This window comes from Saccopteryx leptura, chromosome 6 (assembly GCF_036850995.1).
Source record: "Saccopteryx leptura isolate mSacLep1 chromosome 6, mSacLep1_pri_phased_curated, whole genome shotgun sequence".
Taxonomy (NCBI): domain Eukaryota; kingdom Metazoa; phylum Chordata; class Mammalia; order Chiroptera; family Emballonuridae; genus Saccopteryx; species Saccopteryx leptura.
The window spans coordinates 2,159,594-2,178,239 of record NC_089508.1 but is presented as its reverse complement, the minus strand read 5'-3'; the positions used below and the strand labels follow the sequence as shown (position 1 = coordinate 2,178,239).

Here is an 18,646-nt window from a genome sequence, read left to right as displayed (position 1 = left end):
CTGAGCTGCTCACCTCCACGCGGGGAGGCTGGGTGAGGGGTGTTGCATGGCCCGGGTCCTCTGCGGGACCTCTGAGCTGCCCGCCTCCACGCGGGGAGGCTGGGTGAGGGGTGTTGCATGGCCCGGGTCCTCTGCGGGACCTCTGAGCTGCCCGCCTCCACGCGGGGAGGCTGAGTGAGGGGTGTTCCATGGCCCGGGTCCTCTGCGGGACCTCTGAGCTGCCCGCCTCCACGCGGGGAGGCTGGGTGAGGGGTGTCCATGGCACGGGTCCTCTGCGGGACCTCTGAGCTGCTCACCTCCACGCGGGGAGGCTGAGTGAGGGGTGTTCCATGGCCCGGGTCCTCTGCGGGACCTCTGAGCTGCCCGCCTCCACGCGGGGAGGCTGAGTGAGGGGTGTCCATGGCACGGGTCCTCTGCGGGACCTCTGAGCTGCCCGCCTCCACGCGGGGAGGCTGAGTGAGGGGTGTTGCATGGCCCGGGTCCTCTCCAGGACCTCTGAGCCTCCCGCCTCCACGCGGGGAGGCTGGGTGAGGGGTGTTGCATGGCCCGGGTCCTCTGCGGGACCTCTGAGCTGCCCGCCTCCACGCGGGGAGGCTGGGTGAGGGGTGTTGCATGGCCCGGGTCCTCTGCGGGACCTCTGAGCTGCCCGCCTCCACGCGGGGAGGCTGGGTGAGGGGTGTTGCATGGCCCGGGTCCTCTGCGGGACCTCTGAGCTGCCCGCCTCCACGCGGGGAGGCTGGGTGAGGAGTGTTGCATGGCCCGGGTCCTCTGCGGGACCTCTGAGCTGCCCGCCTCCACGCGGGGAGGCTGGGTGAGGGGTGTTGCATGGCCCGGGTCCTCTGCGGGACCTCTGAGCTGCCCGCCTCCACGCGGGGAGGCTGAGTGAGGGGTGTTGCATGGCCCGGGTCCTCTGCGGGACCTCTGAGCTGCCCGCCTCCACGCGGGGAGGCTGGGTGAGGAGTGTTGCATGGCCCGGGTCCTCTGCGGGACCTCTGAGCTGCCCGCCTCCACGCGGGGAGGCTGGGTGAGGGGTGTTCCATGGCCCGGGTCCTCTGCGGGACCTCTGAGCTGCCCGCCTCCACGCGGGGAGGCTGGGTGAGGGGTGTTGCATGGCCCGGGTCCTCTGCGGGACCTCTGAGCTGCCCGCCTCCACGCGGGGAGGCTGGGTGAGGGGTGTTGCATGGCCCGGGTCCTCTGCGGGACCTCTGAGCTGCCCGCCTCCACGTGGGGAGGCTGGGTGAGGGGTGTTGCATGGCCCGGGTCCTCTGCGGGACCTCTGAGCTGCCCGCCTCCACGCGGGGAGGCTGGGTGAGGGGTGTTGCATGGCCCGGGTCCTCTGCGGGACCTCTGAGCTGCTCACCTCCACGCGGGGAGGCTGGGTGAGGGGTGTTGCATGGCCCGGGTCCTCTGCGGGACCTCTGAGCTGCCCGCCTCCACGCGGGGAGGCTGGGTGAGGGGTGTTGCATGGCCCGGGTCCTCTGCGGGACCTCTGAGCTGCCCGCCTCCACGCGGGGAGGCTGAGTGAGGGGTGTTCCATGGGTGCCCCGAGACCCAGGGTTTCATCAGCACCTGGGGGCGCAGAGCCCAGGAGTGAGGCCCGGTGCCCTGCACTCCTGGGCTAGGCCTGGGCATAGCGCCGCAGCTGTAACCGAGCGCTCAGTGCGCCAGCCCCCACCAGAGTCCTGGAGAGGCTGGGCCTCGTGGGCCAGGCAACCATAATTACATTTTCTCGGGCGGCTCTGGTGACCTTGACTCCCTCTCCTGCCTGCAGTGTCCCCGTCCTTCCTGCCTGTGCAGACTTCCTCCCAGATGCCTCCATTAGCACGCCACCCCCCTCCCCCGTGCCTTCTGGGCTTTTCTAGGGGGCACCTCCCTGAGTCTAGATGCCTCAGCAGGTGTGGGGGGGGGACGCTTCCCCAGGTCCCCTCCCTGGTGTCTGCCTGGATGCACAGCCCCTGCAACAGTAGGCGTGGCGCCCAGCGGGGTCCAGAACCAGAGTGGGTGCCGCCCAGGGACACACGGGCAGCTCTCGCTGGGCACCCACAGGAGGGCTCTGCGGAGAGGTGCCCCTCACCCACAGGGTGGGGCTGAGGAGGCCTCACAGCCTCTGGGTGACGTGGAAAGAGCCAGCCATGGCAAGGGCCAGGGGTCAGGGATGCTGGGACCTTGGTCCCTGGCTTCAGGGGTCTAGGGCCCCATAGCAGCCTGTACCCCTTGGGTTCCCGATGGGCAGATCCTAAAGCTTTCAGAGCCTGTAAGTGGCGGCTCCCAGAGTGGACGCAGACAGGTGGGTGCATTGGGCATGGCCAGGTCTGCCAGCCTCATCGCCGCCCAGTTAGGAAGCCCTGAGTGGCTGTAAAGGACCCGCACACGTCTGCGCAGGCCTGTGTGTCTCCGTGGGTGACTGAGGGCCTTGCCCTCAAGGCTGGCTGCCTCTGAATTACCTTCTCATTTGGGAGAGGCCACTTGTCTTTGTGAAAAGGCAAAATAGTCCTCTTTCTGTTTACACATTTACCTGAATCAATGTCCTGGGCTGGTGAGCCCAGGAAAGGCCTCTGGGATTGGAGTGAGGGTTCCAGGAGCCCACCTATGCACTCACTCACTCATGGCCATGTCCTGAACTTCCCCCGTGTCCCGGGAATGGCTTGACAGACACCTGTCCTCCAGAGCCCCTGCCTAGGGGTGGTGGTGGAGGACACAGCCCTGTAAACCGAAGGCTCAAGATGGGCGGGGTGGTGGTGGTGTTCCTATAGTAGCAGGAGTCACATGGTCTGGGAAAGCCCAGCATCAGGGCAGGCTTCTTGGAGGAGGTGTCCTCGGAGGATGAGGAGGGTTCTGTATGCAGGCCAAGTTCCTGTTTTTCCAAGTCTTCCTTTCAGAAACGAACCAAACTTGCCCATACTCCCCCTGCTTGTCTCTCCTCCCAGCATGCCTCTCCCTGGCAGGTCCCACCGTGGGCTCCCCACCCCCCAGCTGTGCAGCAGTCATGCGTGGTCCCACGAGGGACACTGTTCGTTCTCTCAGTCTCATCGCAACCCCCCATCTTCACCCCTGCTGCTCAGAAACCAGGCGTGCCCCCCAGAGGCTGGGGCCCAGAGGGCAGAGCGGGCCTGACCCAACCAGCGCCCCCCTCCCCCTCCCGCAGGCCCCCCCAGGCCGTGCCGGCTGAAGTGCACTCGCCCAGTGGCTGACGGGCTTGTCCCAGTTTACGAGGGCCTGGATTTCATCAAAGGAGAGCTGCCCGTCCTGGGGCCTCATTAATGTAGTGACGCGCCTTGAGTCACACCCGCGAAGCAGGGGCCCGGGGCCAAGTGGGGGCTGCAGCTCCCCAGTTCCCAGGCTCTCAGGCTCGGCCGGGGCCAGGCCCTTGGCCGGGGCTGGGCCAGGGTCTGGAGGAGAGGGCACCTTGAGTTAGGTCAGACCACGGGGCGGAGATGCTTGGCCAGTAACATTCCAGACTCCTGGGGCTGGCAGGGCCTCAGAGGACGGAACCTCGCGTCTGTGCAGGCGGGACCTGGGTGTGTCCGGTGGGGAAGGACGTCTGCCGTGCTCCACGGCTGGGCCCGAGGGTGGCCGGGGTGGGGCTGAGGCCTGTGCTGCCCACTCCTGGCCCCTGAGAGGGTCACAGAGGGTGCCGAGCCCTCTGTGGCCTCACGTGTGCCCACAGGGCACAGCCCTGCCCTCTGGTCTTGGCCTCTGCAGACGAGAGGCTCCAAACAGTGTCACTTGGCCTTCTCTGTCCTCTGAGGCTTAGGGGTATGGGTATAGGATGCTCTGTCCCACCACCCCCAGACACACAGGTTCGGGTCCCTAGCTGACCCTGTCCAACCTTGGGGGGAGGCAGGAGCCAGCTTTGGAGTTGGGGGGCATGCCTCCACCATGGCAGTTTGCTGACCTGTCCTCTCAGCCTGGAGGCTGAGTCAATGGCTTCAGCTCAGGCTGGTGCCCGACGGGCCCCGTGTGCTGCCTTTCCCCCCGAGCACGGGGCGGGCACCACGGCCGTGTTCATGGAGTGCCGTGGGTCTCCCTGACCTTTGAGGGCCAAGGTCAGGTCCAGGCCCTGCGTCCCTTCTGCAGCCTGCCCCGCCCCGTCCAGCCTGGTGAGGGAGGGCCTCCCTGTGCACCTGCAAGCTCCTTCCTGCCTGGTGTCCTGCTGGGGCAGTGCCAGGCTGGTGGGGCGGGGCTGCCTGCTGGACACTGGTGTCCTCCACATCGGACTACAGCTCCCCCCCTGGTTGTTGGCGGACGCTGCAGAGAGACCCAGGTGGTTGGGGCTGTGCGTTGGGTGGGGCAGGGCGTGCCCACAAGCTGAAGCTCCCAGGCTAGGCCTGGACTTCCTGTCTCCCCCATCGTCACTGCAGTGAGGCTGTGGCCCCTGTCCTGACTCTCACCCTGTGCCCAGGTGATGCTGAGAGCCCGTTCTGCCCCTGACCTGTGGGTGGTCTTCGGGCAGAGGGGGACGAGGGCCTCTTTCATGTGGAGTCTCAGACGGGACTTAGGTTACTATCTGCTTGTCCTGGAGCGCACCCCACTTTGGGCCCCGCCTGGGTGCTTATGGGACTCAGCTGGAAGCCATGGGCTCCGGATCCTGGGACGCCCCCCCCCCCCCCACTCCTGCCCAGCCCCCGCCCAGCTAGGGATCCGCCATGAGTCATAGATTACTTTTATTTTCGATGATGACACCTCACTAGGACGAAAGTCATCCCTGGGGTCTCTTAACAGACAAGTCCTGTTAAAGATGAGAGGAGTCAAGCGAGACACCAGCTGTGGATCCGTCTCCCCGAGCGGGCGGCTGGCGAGGGGCTGCGCTGTCGCCTGCGGGTCAGGCTCCTCCACGGCCCTTGCGGGAGGACAAGACGGGCTGAACCCCCTCCAGCCCTTCCGTGGGGGCGGGGGCTCCCCTGGGTGGACGGCGCCTTGAAGATCAGCTTGTGGGGGCCACACGCAAGGGCCTCTGGCGGCACGTCAGGCCCGTGGGAGAGATGGGGAAACAGGCGCGCAGAGACTGTCACCCAGCCTGTGAGGGGCTGGTGCGGCCTGCTCCCCATGGCTGCTGCAGGGCTGGGGACACAGGGCAGGCAGAGGGGCAGGTGTGGGAGGTACCCGGGCTCCCGGGCTCCCGGGTCTGCCTGCCTGTCACCTGGCCAGGCCTGCGCCGGCCTGAGCTGCTGGGGATAGACTCGGCAGCCCCAGCCCTGGGGTCCCAACTGGGGCCCTGCAGCTGCATTCAGGGCAAGGCTGGTGACAGGGATGCTCCTGAACCCCCACTGCCTGCCCCCCTCCCCCAGGGCCGCCCAGAAGCTCAGCCTGGCCTCCAAGCGCAAGAAGCCCCACCCACCGCCGGCGCCCGCGGCCCGAGGCGCTTCCGTCTACCCCACGGACTTCAGCGGGGTCCTGCAGCTGTGGCCGCCCCCTGCACCCCCCTGCCTGCTCAGGGCTGCCTCCAAGACCAAGGACAACCCCAGTAGTGTCGGAAAGGTAGACCCGGCCCTGATTTGGGGATGACCCACCTGGGGGGGGTGTTTGAGCAGGTGTGGGGAAGGGGGTGCAGGAGATAGAAGACCCCTGCTTCCTTCCCCTTGGCTGGACAAGGTGGTCAGTTGGGGGGTACAGATGGGGAGACGGAGGCCCAGGCCAACTCTGTGGGCTCAAGGTGGCCGCGGGGACCCTGGGAGACGGGATAGGGTGGAGGAAATGGGCGAGGGCTCCAGCATCACGTGCTGGTCTCGGTGCGGGGCAGGACAGCCAGGCCTTCCTGGGACTAGGAGTTGGGGTCTGACCCCAGGAACCCTTTGGCCTCACCTCTGTTGGCATGCTGCCCCCCAGGTGGGGCCAGGGGCAGGCGTGGGACCCTTGGCTCTCTGTGTCCAGGCAGATCCCAGCTACAGCCGGCCACGAGAAAAGGGGGAAACTGAGGCCCACAGGGGAGAAGGGCCTTACCCAGTCAGGGAACCGGCCAGCTGGGCCCTGGCCACGCCGGACGTTGTCCTCTGGCTCCCATGGCCTTTTGCCGAGACTGGGCTTCCTCCTGGCCCTGCCTGGGTCACTGGTCACTGCAGTGGAGCCCTGCCCGGGGCGCTGCCTGTGTCGGATCTGCGAGCACACCCAGGCTCGTGGGCACGGTTAGTGAGGAGGGCTCTGTGCCCGTGGAGGGATGGCGTTGGTGACTCGGGAGCTCGCTGGATGGGGATGTCCGCTCTGCCTGGGCCAGTGGGAGGACAGTGGGAACTGGAGAGAGTGCACTGGCATTGGGGAGGGACCTTCAACACCTCTGGGCCTGGCTTTGACCTCGGCCTGGTCACGTGGCCTATCCACAGTATCTGGGCTTCGTCTGTGGCCGAGTGGGTCAAGTGACTGGTGTCTTGGGTGGACAGCCAGAAGGTTGCACACACCCCGTTTACTTGGGGTGCCTGAAGGCCCCCCCCCCACTGCCTCCTGGGGCCAGGTTTCCACCAGGGCCCGGTCCTCCCTTCTCTGTGGGTGACTCTCTTCTGTCCCCTTGGTCACTGGTCCGTCCTATCACTGCCCACCCCAGACCCTCCCTGCCTCCCTGCCTGTTACTTGCATCAACAACGTCACAGTCAGAAATGCCTTCTGAGAGGCATTTAATATTGCCACAGAAAAGAAGTTAGATTACGCTCAATTTCTGACATGAACATGCTGCTCGAAATAATCCATCATCTCACCCTGTTAAGAGAGACATCCTTGTTGTGTGGGTGCGGAGCGCCCCTCCCCCCGCGCCTGGGCCACCTCTGAGGAGCAGAAAGCCTTTCTTTTTCATGCAAAGTGTTCTTTTTTTTTTTTTTTTTTTTCCTAACCAGCAGCTATTCAGTGGGGCTTTGTACTCTGAACGTTTAGGACAGAGGCAGCCTCGTGCACTTGTCTTGGAAGACAGGATTCTTGCAGACAATGGCCTGTGCACTTAGCAGGGCCAGGGCGCCCGGGGCAGGCACTGCCCGTGTCCAGTCCGTGCGCACCAGGAGCTCTCTCCTCTGCAGAACCCATTTGGCTCCTGAAGTGGCGGGGGGGGGGTTCACGCTGGAAAAAAATTGCCCAACGTGACTGGGCAGTGTGCACGCGCGCGTGGTCCGCTTGGCAGCGGCATTTGGAAATGAAATAGTTTTGTTCGGTCGTTGGGGAATAAAAGAATTGATTCCGGGCTAATGGAGCCAGGCGCAGGAGTGCGGCAGGAGCCGTAGGAAAGTGCTCCCCGCGCGTCCCCGAGGACTGAGGGTCGAGGACCGGACGCACGCGCCTTCCTGGGCGGGCTTTGCATATCCCTGCGCGCTCAGGGAAGGGGAGGTGGCGCCATTGCGAGCTGCCCCCGGTAAACCAATTTTGTGGGCGTTATGTATCTGTCACTTACTATTAAGTCCGTGAGAAATATTGGCTGTGAGGTGCGCGCGATCTGGCTTACGCTGTCGTGGCGCAGGACGATGGAGGTGACCTCCCCTGACAGTAGTCTGGTGCCTTTTCCTCGGGCGGCAGGGGGGGTGTTTCCCGGTTCAGGGCGGCTCCTCCAGTGGACCCCGGACAGGAGGCACTCTCTGGGGAGGGGGTCTTTCTGGTACAGGTTTGGGGCATCTTGTTTCCCAGCCCCTCCTCTCCTCAGCCTTCTGCTCCCTGGAGGGTGAGGGCTTCTCGGGGCTGGACCAGTGTCCAGGAAGCCGAGTCTTGTGCAAGGTGGACACAGTTTTGTGCATTTTTGTGTTTTGTGGACACAAGAGCGGAGATTGCCTGGTCACCTGCCGGCTGAGCTCAGACCCCTGCCCCTCTGCTCTGTCCTCTCCCTCCTTGGCCCCCACCTGAGGCCTCTCAGCCCCCCCCCCCCCTTCCTGGCACAGTAAAGTGTCAGTCAACCTGGAACGCTGAGGTCGCTGGTTTGAAACCCTGGGCTTCCTTGGTCAAGGCACATATGGGAGTTGATGCTTCCTGCTCCTCCCCCCCTTCTCTCTCTCTCTCTCTCTCTCCTCTTAACTCGAAAATGAATGAATAAATAAAAATTAAAAAAAAAAAAAGGATTGTCTTCTCAGCAGGGCCACCATTTCCTTCCCCTTGCCCGTTGTGAGGCTCTCTACAGACCAGCATCCTGCCCGTAAGTGGGATTTCGAGTTTCTCTCCTGGGGCATTAGGGCCCAGGCCTGTCCCCGCAGTGGGGCATCTGTTTCCAGCCCTCCTGTGGTGGCAGCTGCACTCAGAGCCCTGAGGAACTCAGGTTCAGGGGCTGGGGGGAAGGAAGGGCCCCCAGGGTAGAGGGCGGGGGACTGGGTGTGGGGACTGCCTCCCTCTCAGCCGGCAGTGAGCTGCTCTGCGGGCACCGGCCCAGTCCAGGGACGGCTGATCTGGCTGCCTGTCCTCCGGCGTTGGAGGGGCCCAGGGTGTGCTGGGCAGCCCCCCACCATCGGGTGGGGCCCAAGGAGGGCCCTGCTGGGAGGGGCTTGGGCCAGCATCTTCCTGTGGGGGCGTCTTGGTGCTTGCCTCTGCTGGCCTCTCTCCCTCTCTCACTGCCCTCAGACTCGGGGTTTGGGGTTTCAGGAGGCTGCTCTCAGGCTGTGTGGTGCCGGTGAGGCAGTTGACCTCTCTGAGCACGTTTCCTCCCTCCTCTCGGGTATGGGGCCTGGTGGGGAGGTGTCAGCATGCAGGTGTTCCACCCTGGAAGCTGGCAGAGCTGTGGGTGCACACGGAGGGTGACTGGCTCTCAAACGGTCTGTACCTCTGGGGTCAGCACCCCCCGGGGTCGCCTGGTTCTGTGTCCAGTCCGCAAGGGGGTGTGGTGAACCCCACATCGAGGGCAGGCGGGATCCCTCGGTGCCGCCCCCGCACTTCCGTCTCTCTGCCCGCCCTCCCTCTGCTCGGTGGCCCGCCTGCCCTGTGCTGACTTGCCCCACGCTGGCCAGCCTTCCTCTGGGCTCGCGTTCCTTCTGCCCCGCTGACCTCATCCGGGACCCACTCTGGCCCAGAGCAGGGGCGCGGGCCCCACATTCCTGCGGAGGGATCCGTGCGGAGGCCCGCCGCCCCAGCTCCTGCCTGGGCTCCGCTGCCCCGTGATGAGCAGCTGGCAGGGTGGGTGGCCGGCTGCTCAGGCCCCTGCTCCTGCCTGCCTCCAGGTAAAGGTCATGCTGCGGGTCTGGCCGGCCCAGGGGGCCCAGCGCTCGGCCGAGTCCACTTCCTTCCTGAAGGTGGATTCGCGGAAGAAGCAGGTGACCCTTTATGACCCGGCTGCCGGGCTCCCGGGCAGCACAGGTCCCCGACGGGCCTCCACCACCGCGGTCCCTAAGATGTTTGCCTTCGATGCCGTCTTCCCCCAGGACTCGGAGCAGGTGAGGGAATGCGTGTGGGTTGAGGGCCTGGGGACAGCTGCCGGCTCAGGACCCCGAGGTCACACCTGTGCCGCTGTGCGCCCCCCTCGGCCCCTGGGGTGTCTGCACCCGGTGCCTGGCCTGGTTTTCAGGCCGAGGTTCCCCCCGGAAGAGCCCACCTGCTGCGAGAGCCGACCCCGGATGTGTGTGTGAGCTCCGGGAATGGTCTGTGCGTCCCCTGCGTGCTGGGCCACGTGCACTGGAGTCTGTCCTGGCCGTGTCCACGCTGGTAGTGACTTGTGCACGCACACGTGTGCTTGCCTGTTAGCTGCGTGTCTAGTCGGTTCATGCTGCGTGTGCCGTGTCCTGGGGGCACATGGAGATCTGAGTGTGCCAGCCTGGCCACCTCGCGAACTGGCTGCCTGCGTGTGATGGGGACAATGGACACGTCGGGATGCCGGGAGACAAATGCCCGACTCTCTGTCCCTCCCGCAGGCGGAGGTCTGCTCAGGGACGGTGGCGGATGTGCTCCAGTCTGTGGTCAGTGGGGCTGACGGTTGCATTTTTTCCTTCGGCCACACGAGCCTCGGTGAGGGCCCCTGTCATCCACTGAGTCCCCGGATGGGGAGGGGGATGTGGGCGTAACCACATGGGCAGTGGGTGGGCGCATGGGGCGGGGGGCTCGGGGAGAGGAAGCCAAAACCCTGCAGGCCTGGAAGGTGGGGCCTTGGAGCAGGTCCGAGGAGGCCCTTGGGGTCTCAGTGGCCCCAGGTTGGCTCTGAGAACACTGGGCAGGGCGTGGGAGGCGGCTGCCGGGTCAGGTGGGCTCTGACGGGTGGTCACACGGAGCATGGTCTGGGCCCTGATGCCTCCCGGTGGCCCTCAGGCAAATCGTACACCATGATTGGGAAGGACAGCTCACCGCAAAGCCTGGGCGTGGTGCCCTGCGCCATCTCCTGGCTCTTCCGGCTCATTGAGGAGCGCAAGGAGAGGACGGGCACCCGCTTCTCCGTCCGCGTCTCCGCCGTGGAGGTGTGCGGCCAGGACCAGAGCCTGCGCGACTTGCTGTCCGAGGTGGCCTCGGGCACCCTCCAGGACACCCCAGCTCCAGGCGTGTACTTGCGGGAGGACCCAGTCTGTGGGGCGCAGGTACCCCGGCACCTCCACTCGCTGGTCCTTGTGGGGGGCGGGGGCTGCGTCTGCACCCCAGGCCACTGAGGCTCCGTCTCCCCTGCCTGGCCCAGCTCCAGAACCAGAGCGAGCTGCGGGCGCCCACGGCTGAGAAGGCGGCCTTCTACCTGGACGCGGCTCTTGCTGCCCGCAGCGCCAGCCGGGCCGGAGACCCCAGAGGCGCCCGGGGCGGCTCCCACATGCTGTTCACGCTGCACGTCTACCAGTACCGCGTGGAGAAGTGCGGCCGGGGCGGAAGTAGGTGTCCACTGCGGCTGGCGCCCACAGGCTGGGGCCGGAGGCGGGGCCGCTGCCCGGGGCCACGTCTCACCTGCCTGCCTTGTGGTTTCAGTGTCCGGAGGCCGCAGCCGCCTGCACCTCATCGACCTGGGCAGCTGCGAGGGGGCGCCCAGTAGGGGCGGGGAAGCACCCGGGGGCCCCCTCTGTCTGTCCCTGTCGGCCTTGGGCAGTGTCATCTTGGCCCTGGTCAGTGGAGCCAAGCACGTGCCCTACAGGTGAGCGGTGGGTCCTCAGTGGGCAGTGGCCGGGTAGCCCTTGAGGAACCAGCCTGGAGCAGGTTGGGCAGGTCCAGTGTATTTGGCCTCTGAGCTCTTTAGTTCTGTATTTTCCCGCCGCCTGATGGGGGCCGCACGACCCAAGGTTGGGTGGGGGCCCTGGCACCCAGGGGACAGAGGTGAATGGCAGACCAGGTCCCGGTGATGCGGGCACGCCCCGGTCTGGCGACAGCTGCCTCCTTCCCTGACGACCAGCTTCGCACTCTGACACTCCCCACCCCCAGGGAGCACAGGCTCACCCTGCTGCTGCGGGAAGCCCTGGCCACTACCAACTGCCACACCACCATGATCGCCCACATCTCGGATGCACCGGCCCGCCACGCCGAGACGCTCAGCACTGCCCAGCTGGCCGCCCGCATCCACCGTCTGCGCAGGAGGAAGGTCAAGGTTGGTTCTCTCCCCCGCCTACCTCTCCCCACCCTCCGAGGGCCCGGGCCTCCTCTGTGCCCTGAGTCATGGGGCTGCCACCTGGCCCTGCCCAGAGGAGGCAGGCAGAGCCATGTCTGAAGTCACCCTACGTCCCAGAAGAATTGGAGCTGCTTGCAGGGGGACTCTGCCTGCCTGGCCTCTGTCGGCCTGGCCCGGAGTCACTGGGTGGTCAGTGCTGCCTCGTGGATCCCCATGGCCTCCCACCACCCGTTTCACCGACCAGCAGGGTGGAGTTGGGCTCCCTGGGTCAGAAGGACACGGGTCTGGGTCCTGGATCCAGTTTTGGGCACACGGCCCTGGGCATGCATTCCCGCCTCCCCGTGACTGGTTCTTGCTGTTTTCTTGGAAGTGCGGAGAGGGCTTGGCTGTGCTTGTGCCTGAGCCCGTTAGTGCCTCTTCCCACTGCTAGGTGGGAGGGACAGGCTGGTGGCTGGTGCTGACATTCCCTCCCGGAGTGCCGTGTGTGTGTGTGTGTGTGTGTGTGTGTGTGCGCACGCGTGCTGCAGGGGTGCGTGGGCGGGCCCAGTGCTCACACGCAGGCTTGCTCTGCCCCCAGTACGCCTCCAGCTCCTCGGGTGGGGACAGCTCCTGTGAGGAAGGCCGCGCCCGCCGCCCCCTGGTCCTGCCGCCCTTCTACCCGCGCCTGGGGGCCCCAGACCCGAACCGCCTGGCCTCCAGCTCGCCCGGCGATCCCGACTACTCCTCCAGCAGCGAGCAGTCCTGTGACACGGTCATTTATGTGGGGCCCGGCGGGGCGGCGCTGTCTGACCGCGAGCTCACGGACAACGAGGGCCCGCCTGACTTCGTGCCCATCATCCCTGCGCTGAGCCGTCGCCGGTTCTCGGGGGGCCCGCGGGACGCCGACCACTTCCGCTGTAGCACCTTCGCGGAGCTGCAGGAGCGGCTGGGGGACATCGACGGCAGGGAGGGCCCCTCTGGGGCCCCGGCCAGCCCAGCCCGGGGGGCCAGGAAGCCCGTGCTGCCCGAGGCCGCGGCCCCCAGGATGGCTGTTGGCGCCCCGCTGGCTGCCAGCACACCTCGTGGCAGCCCCGGCCCAGAGACCCAGCGGGGCGTCCCGGAGCCCCCCAAGGCCCCCAGGGACCCGAGGGAGGATGGCAGCACCAAACCTGAGCTGCTCGTGCCAGACAGAGGCACGGGGGGCGGAGGCAGGAGGCCACTGCCCAGTCCAGCCCCGCCACCGCCCGGGCAGCTGGAGGCCGTCCGCGTCCCCGATGAGCCCGGAGGCGGGGGCGCTGACAGTGGGGGCCGCACGCCCCCGGCAGGCCTAAGCGGGCAGGGGGGCCCCTCCCGCCCGTCCACTCGGGGCCTGCTGACCACCACGGTGACCCTGCAGCAGCCCGTGGAGCTGAACGGCGAGGACGAGCTGGTGTTTACGGTGGTGGAGGAGCTGTCCCTGGGCGGGCGCCCCGCCAGCCTGGCCAGCTTCAGCAGCGACTGCTCCCTGCAGGCCCTGGCCTCAGGTTCGAGGCCCGTGAGCATCATCAGCAGCATGAACGACGAGTTCGATGCCTGCAGCGTGCCGGCCGCCGGCTCCTCTGCCAGCTCCTGGGACTCGTGCTCCTTGCAGGCCCCCCACGCCTCCTGTCCCTGGCTCAGCGACAGCAGCCTTGGGCCGGCACCGAGGCCGGCCTCGCGGGCCAGCGCGGACCCTTTCGGCTCCGACCCCCCGGCAGGGCTCGACCTCCTGCGTCCCCCAGTCCCGGACAGCTCCCCGGAGGACCACAGCCTAGGATTCCCAGAGTGCCACAGGCTGGGCAGTCCTGTCCCCATGGCTGCAGCAGCCCCCACCCGGCCTGGCAGGGAGCCCCAGGCCACGTCCCCTCCTGGGGCAGCCCCAGCACAGACCATCCACTCCAGCCTTCCCCGGAAACCCAGGACTACCTCAGCGGCCAGTCACGCGGGCTGCCCCCGCCTGGCCCTGAGCCCGCCTGGCCCCGGAAGCCTATTTGAGGACCCCTGGCTGCTCCGAGGAGAGGCGTGTGACCCGCTCCAGGCCGGCTCTGCCGGCAGAACGCCCAGCCCGGTCCCAGTGCTGGCTGGTGCCCGCAGGGTGGTGGACGGCGGCGAGGCGGCAGCCAGGGCGGCCCACAGACCGGCGGCTGCGGCTCAGATCCCACCGCTGCGCAGGGGGGCCACCACGCTGGGAGTGACCACGCCGGCCACACACTGGGGGAACCCCCCGGCCGAGACAGCGGCCGGCTCAGGCAGCCTGAAGGCTGCCCCCAGCAGCAAGAAGAGTGTGGCTCCCAAGGGGGGCCCGTCCCCGAGGCCCGGTGGGTCCGCGCCCCCAGCCCCTCCCGTGCGCAAGTCCAGCCTGGAGCACAGAACCAGCCCGGCCTCTGCTCCCCTCCCAGCGGGGAGCCTGGCCCTGACAGGGGCTGCGGCCCTCTTCCGGGGGGAAGAGGAGGCCAGGCTCGGCGGCCGCGCTGACCACTCCGTCTCCAGGGCTACGTCCAGTCTGAAGGTCCGCGCTGGCAAGGCAGAGGCTGCACACCGTCCCGCTGCCCACGGGTCTCTGGAGCGGGGTGAGGGGCTGGCACACGGGAGCGGCAAGGCCCGGGATGCTGCTGGCCGGCCTGCTCGAGCTGTGCCCAGGCTGGGTGTGCCACTCACCAGCCCCACGCTCGGGTCCGCTCCTGCCTGTAAGGGCAGCCCCTCCAAGGGTGCGGGAACCCCCAAGTCCCCAGCTGCTGGGGGCAAGGGCCGCAGCCCGGCCGCCAGCGGGTCGAGGGCTCTGGGTGCTTCTGGGAAGCCGCTGGCCCCTGTGGCGGGCCCCAGAGCGGTGCCACGCGCGACTCCCAGCCTTGGGCCCAAGGCCAGCCGGGGCACCATCATGGGCACCAAGCAGGCACTCCGGGCCGCCCACAGCCGCGTGAACGAACTGGCGGCCAGCGGGGCCCCCAGCCGCGCCGGCCCCTCCCAGGGCTCGGCCGACTCCGACAGCGGCAACGACAGCGGCGTGAACGTGGCCGAGGAGCGGCCGCCCGCGGGGCCCTCGCTGCCCTCCCCCTACAGCAAGGTGACGGCCCCCCGGCGGCCCCAGCGCTACAGCAGCGGCCACGGCAGCGACAACAGCAGTGTGCTGAGCGGGGAGCTGCCGCCCGCCATGGGCCGCACGGCGCTGTTCTACCACAGCGGTGGCAGCAGCGGCTACGAGAGCATGATGCGTGACAGCGAGGCCACGGGCAGCGCCTCCTCCGCCCCCGACTCCATGAGCGACAGTGGGGCCGCCTCCCCGGGCTCCCGCGCCCGCAGCCTCAAGTCCCCCAAGAGGAGGGCCACAGGTGGGCGCGGGCCTGCCCTCGCCGGGTGGGAAGCTGGGAGTGGGGTGGGGTGGGGTGGGCGCTCGGCGGCCGGGCGCCCCGCGTCGGCCCCAGACGGGCACAGCCTGTGACAGTTTCACAGGCACGTGGGGGCTTCTCAGTGCGCTGACGGGCACAGCTCTCTACAGTTAGAAACCCTCCTAGGGTGTGCCCTGCTCTGCCCGAGTGGGCTGCCTGGCAAGGATGGGTCGCGCCAGTCACCCCTCTGAAGGGCATGGGGACCCGGGAGAGGACTTGGGTTCTGGGCCAGTGCCCATTTGCCTGTAAGCTCCCTACCTCTGTCCCCCGGACCCTTTGTCTCTAGGGACCTGAGTGGGGGATAGGCCCGTTCCTCATGCTGCGTGTGGTTGGGGGACCCGGTCGCTGTCCCCGGGCAGCAGAGCCAGGCAGGGTGGTGAGCGATGCACAGCGTGGCCAGTTAGGGCAGTTGTTAGGGGCTGGAGAATAGGGGTCTGTGTTCCACAGGGTGGAGGGCCGGGCGTTTCTGGTTTGGGAGCCTGTGCCCCCGCCCCACCCCCTGCAGGACCCCGACCAGGCACTCGGCTGGCTCCGGCCTCCGCTCACCCAGCGCCCGGGTCTGTTCCAGGTCTGCAGAGGAGACGGCTGATCCCAGCCCCGCTGCCTGATGCCGCTGCCCTGGGCCGCAAGCCCAGCCTTCCTGGGCAGTGGGTGGACCTGCCCCCGCCCCTGGGCGCCTCGCTGAAGGAGCCCTTCGAGATCAAGGTGTACGAGATCGATGACGTGGCTCGTCTGCAGCGGCACCGCCCGCCCCCTCGGGAGGACCTGGAGGTCAGGGGTTGGGATGGGTGGCGGGAGGCCCCGGTGGGGGGTCGGTGGGGTCCTGGCGGTGTGGCTGGGCAGACGTCTGACTTCCCCTTCCCGTCTTGTCCACAGCCTTGCCAGGACACAGAGAAGGTAGGAACTGGCCCTGAGCCCACAGGGACCCCAGTGCCCGCCTTGGGTGACGCGTGGGTGGCCGGAGGGGTCCTGAGGCCACCTCTGTTCCCTGGAGTCACACTCAGTAGTGGGCTCCCACATGCCCAGCCCGGTCTGGGCCAAGGTTCCAGACATGGCCCTGAGTTCTCCCTCTGCCCAGCTTTTAGGTCCCACTGAGCACCTGCCCAGGCCTGGCAGGCGGAGGGAGCCCCTGGGAGCCCTTCCTGCTGAGCCCACCCTGCCACCCTCCCCCACCCCCAGGCCCCGGCGTGCACTGGTGCAAAGCTGCGGCTGGCGGAGCACAGGCGGCAGAGGCTGTGGGACGTGCAGACCAAGCGCGAGCTCCTCTGCGCGGAGCTGGCCGAGACGCAGGGCCGGCTGATGGTGCAGCCCAGCCGCTGGCTGGCCCAGTGTGAGTCCCCCCCAGCCCGACCCCTGCAGGGAGACCCCTGCCTGGGGGCACAGGCTTGCATCCCTGCCCTGGCTCCCCTGAGCTCTCCGTGCGCCCCAGCCCCAGGCCTCCCAAGCTCCAGGCATCCCGGGCCTGACCAGCGGTCTGTGGTCCCTCCCCAGTTGAGGTGGACCCTGAGCTGGAGCCCGAGTCGGCCGAGTACCTGGCGGCCCTGGAGCGCACCACGGCCGCCCTGGAGCAGTACGTCAACCTGTGCAAGGCCCACGTCATGATGGTCACCTGCTTCGACATCAGCGTCACCACCCCGGCCACCACCCCGGGGCCGCAGGAGGTGGACGTCTGAGACCGGGCGGCCCCGGGGCCGGGGAAGAGGACGGGCGGAGAGTGCGTGAGGACGGGACGTGAGAGGGACGGGGGATGTGTGGCGGGGGTGGGGGCACGGAGCAGAGGCCTGGTCAGGAGTGGGACTGGGTGGGAGGCGAGGGAGCAGGAGGAGAGGCGCGGACGGAAGGGCGAGGGCGCGTGGGACGGGGACTGTCGCCGCCCGGACAGCAACGCAAGTGCCTTTAACCTGGAAACGGACTTCTCTTCCTTGTACGTTTGGTGCTAAGGACTTGAGACACCAGCAGCCGCTGCGCTGGGCCCCTGGGCCTGGGGCGGCCGTGGCCTAGGGGTAGGGCTGTGGGAGCGGCCTCGTCTGCTGGGGCCTCCTCTCTGCAGCAGGTTCACGTGGCTGCAGCCCGGGCCCCCCCAGCTCCTTGCAGGGCTCAGGGTCGCTGTCCCTTCACGGCCGTTTGCTCCGGGCAGTGCCTGGGGGTCTCCGGCCCTGCGGTCTGTGTGCAGGTCCCCGGGCAGGTCCTGTCAGCTGGCCTTTCCTGCCCCGAGGACCTGTTCTGTCCCGGACATGGGAGGGCGGTGCCCAGGCCTGAGCCCAAGTCACATCACACGGCGTCTTCTTCCACGGCAGGAATTCTTACCAAAACCACAAGCAAAAAAAATAAAAAACCAGCACACATGCCTGATGGGGGAAGGGGATGAGGGTTTTTGTAAAGGTTCCGTTGGGTTTGTATTTTTATATCATTTTGCCTATAAATGCAGTCTTTGCAGTGGGAATTTGAAGACAAGATGATCTATGTTTTTATGGTTTTTCTATGGGAGGTGTCTCTCAGGCCGGGCTCTTTCTGGGGGGACGGGGTGCCCTGGGCAGGGCCGGGGGCTGGGGGTGAGCCTACCGACGTGCAGTGTCCGGTCATGACGGGCTGTTTACTGACCACTGTGTGTTTTTCCGGGGGTGTCCGCACCTTTTGTACACATGTGTAGATAACATCTGGCCATGACTTTTATTTGTGAATAAAAGAGACTGATTGTTCGCAAGGCTCCTGATTTCCTGGGCGCCTTGCCCTCTTCCAAGGGTCCTAGGCAGCGAGGGCCTCGGAGTGGTGGGCGGATGTGCCTGGGGGTCTGGGGGCTTCCGGACAGCAGGGCACACGTCCTCGGCCTACAGACCCTGCAGCACCGAGCTGGACCAGCCTGGCAGGTCAGAGGGACCCTTCTGCAGGGCCAGGGTTCCTCTCTGTGCCCCTTCCCCAGCCACTCCTGGACTCATGAGGCTGAGGCTGGCTCCCACCCTAGGGGAACTCGAGGTAGGGGTGGTGGGACACCCTTGGAGACTCTTGGTTTCTTCCCATTGCCCCTGACTGCCTTCTCAGCAGGCACATTGGGGGCACATCAAGGCGTAGGACCCTGGAAGGGCGAGAACCCCTACCCAGCACAGCTGGCCCCTGTTAGGACCCCTACCCAGCACAGCTGGCCCCTGTTAGGACCCCTACCCAGCACAGCTGGCCCCTGTTAGGACCGCTACCCAGCACAGCTGGCCCCTGTTAGGACCCCTACCCAGCACAGCTGGCCCATTAGGACCCCTACCCAGCACAGCTGGCCCCTGTTAGGACCCCTACCCAGCACAGTTGGCCCCTGTTAGGACCCCTACCCAGCACAGCTGGCCCATTAGGACCCCTACCCAGCACAGTTGGCCCCTGTTAGGACCCCTACCCAGCACAGCTGGCCCATTATGACCCCTACCCTGCACAGCTGGCCCCTGTTAGGACCCCTACCCAGCACAGCTGGCCCATTAGGACCCCTACCCAGCACAGCTGGCCCATTAGGACCCCTACCCAGCACAGCTGGCCCCTGTTAGGACCGCTACCCAGCACAGCTGGCCCCTGTTAGAACCCCTACCCAGCACAGCTGGCCCCTGTTAGGACTAGCGGGGCTCCTCCCTGGAGGACCGAGCCCTTGCTCTGTGTTGACTACAGAGCTCCTGGGCCCTTTGGGGGGAGACAGGGCCCACAGGGGTCACTGTCCCCAGCATCTGTCGCCTGGCGTTGGTGGCCCCCTGGTCTCTGTGGAGCTCCTGTGGGACCTTGTGTCCCAGCTGCACTGCTGAGCTTCCCCCCCAAGCCCGTGTCTCTGCCCACACCCCCA

General features: G+C 67.0%; 1 protein-coding gene across 2 annotated transcripts in view; it reads left to right on the top strand.

Moving 5' to 3' along the window:
* KIF26A (kinesin family member 26A) overlaps window positions 1-16,574 on the top strand; it is a 42,253-nt gene extending 25,679 nt beyond the window's left edge. For both annotated transcript variants that reach the window (XM_066342195.1, XM_066342196.1), the window contains exons 5-16: window positions 5,289-5,478; window positions 9,108-9,320; window positions 9,795-9,888; window positions 10,186-10,448; window positions 10,544-10,727; window positions 10,822-10,984; window positions 11,269-11,431; window positions 12,030-14,778; window positions 15,404-15,606; window positions 15,712-15,732; window positions 16,015-16,165; window positions 16,327-16,574. In XM_066342195.1, the coding sequence (XP_066198292.1) occupies window positions 5,289-5,478; window positions 9,108-9,320; window positions 9,795-9,888; window positions 10,186-10,448; window positions 10,544-10,727; window positions 10,822-10,984; window positions 11,269-11,431; window positions 12,030-14,778; window positions 15,404-15,606; window positions 15,712-15,732; window positions 16,015-16,165; window positions 16,327-16,508 (4,576 nt within the window). In that variant the 3' untranslated portion in view covers window positions 16,509-16,574. The remainder of the gene's footprint in view (window positions 1-5,288; window positions 5,479-9,107; window positions 9,321-9,794; window positions 9,889-10,185; window positions 10,449-10,543; window positions 10,728-10,821; window positions 10,985-11,268; window positions 11,432-12,029; window positions 14,779-15,403; window positions 15,607-15,711; window positions 15,733-16,014; window positions 16,166-16,326) is intronic.
* The last annotated feature ends 2,072 nt before the right edge of the window (window positions 16,575-18,646 follow it).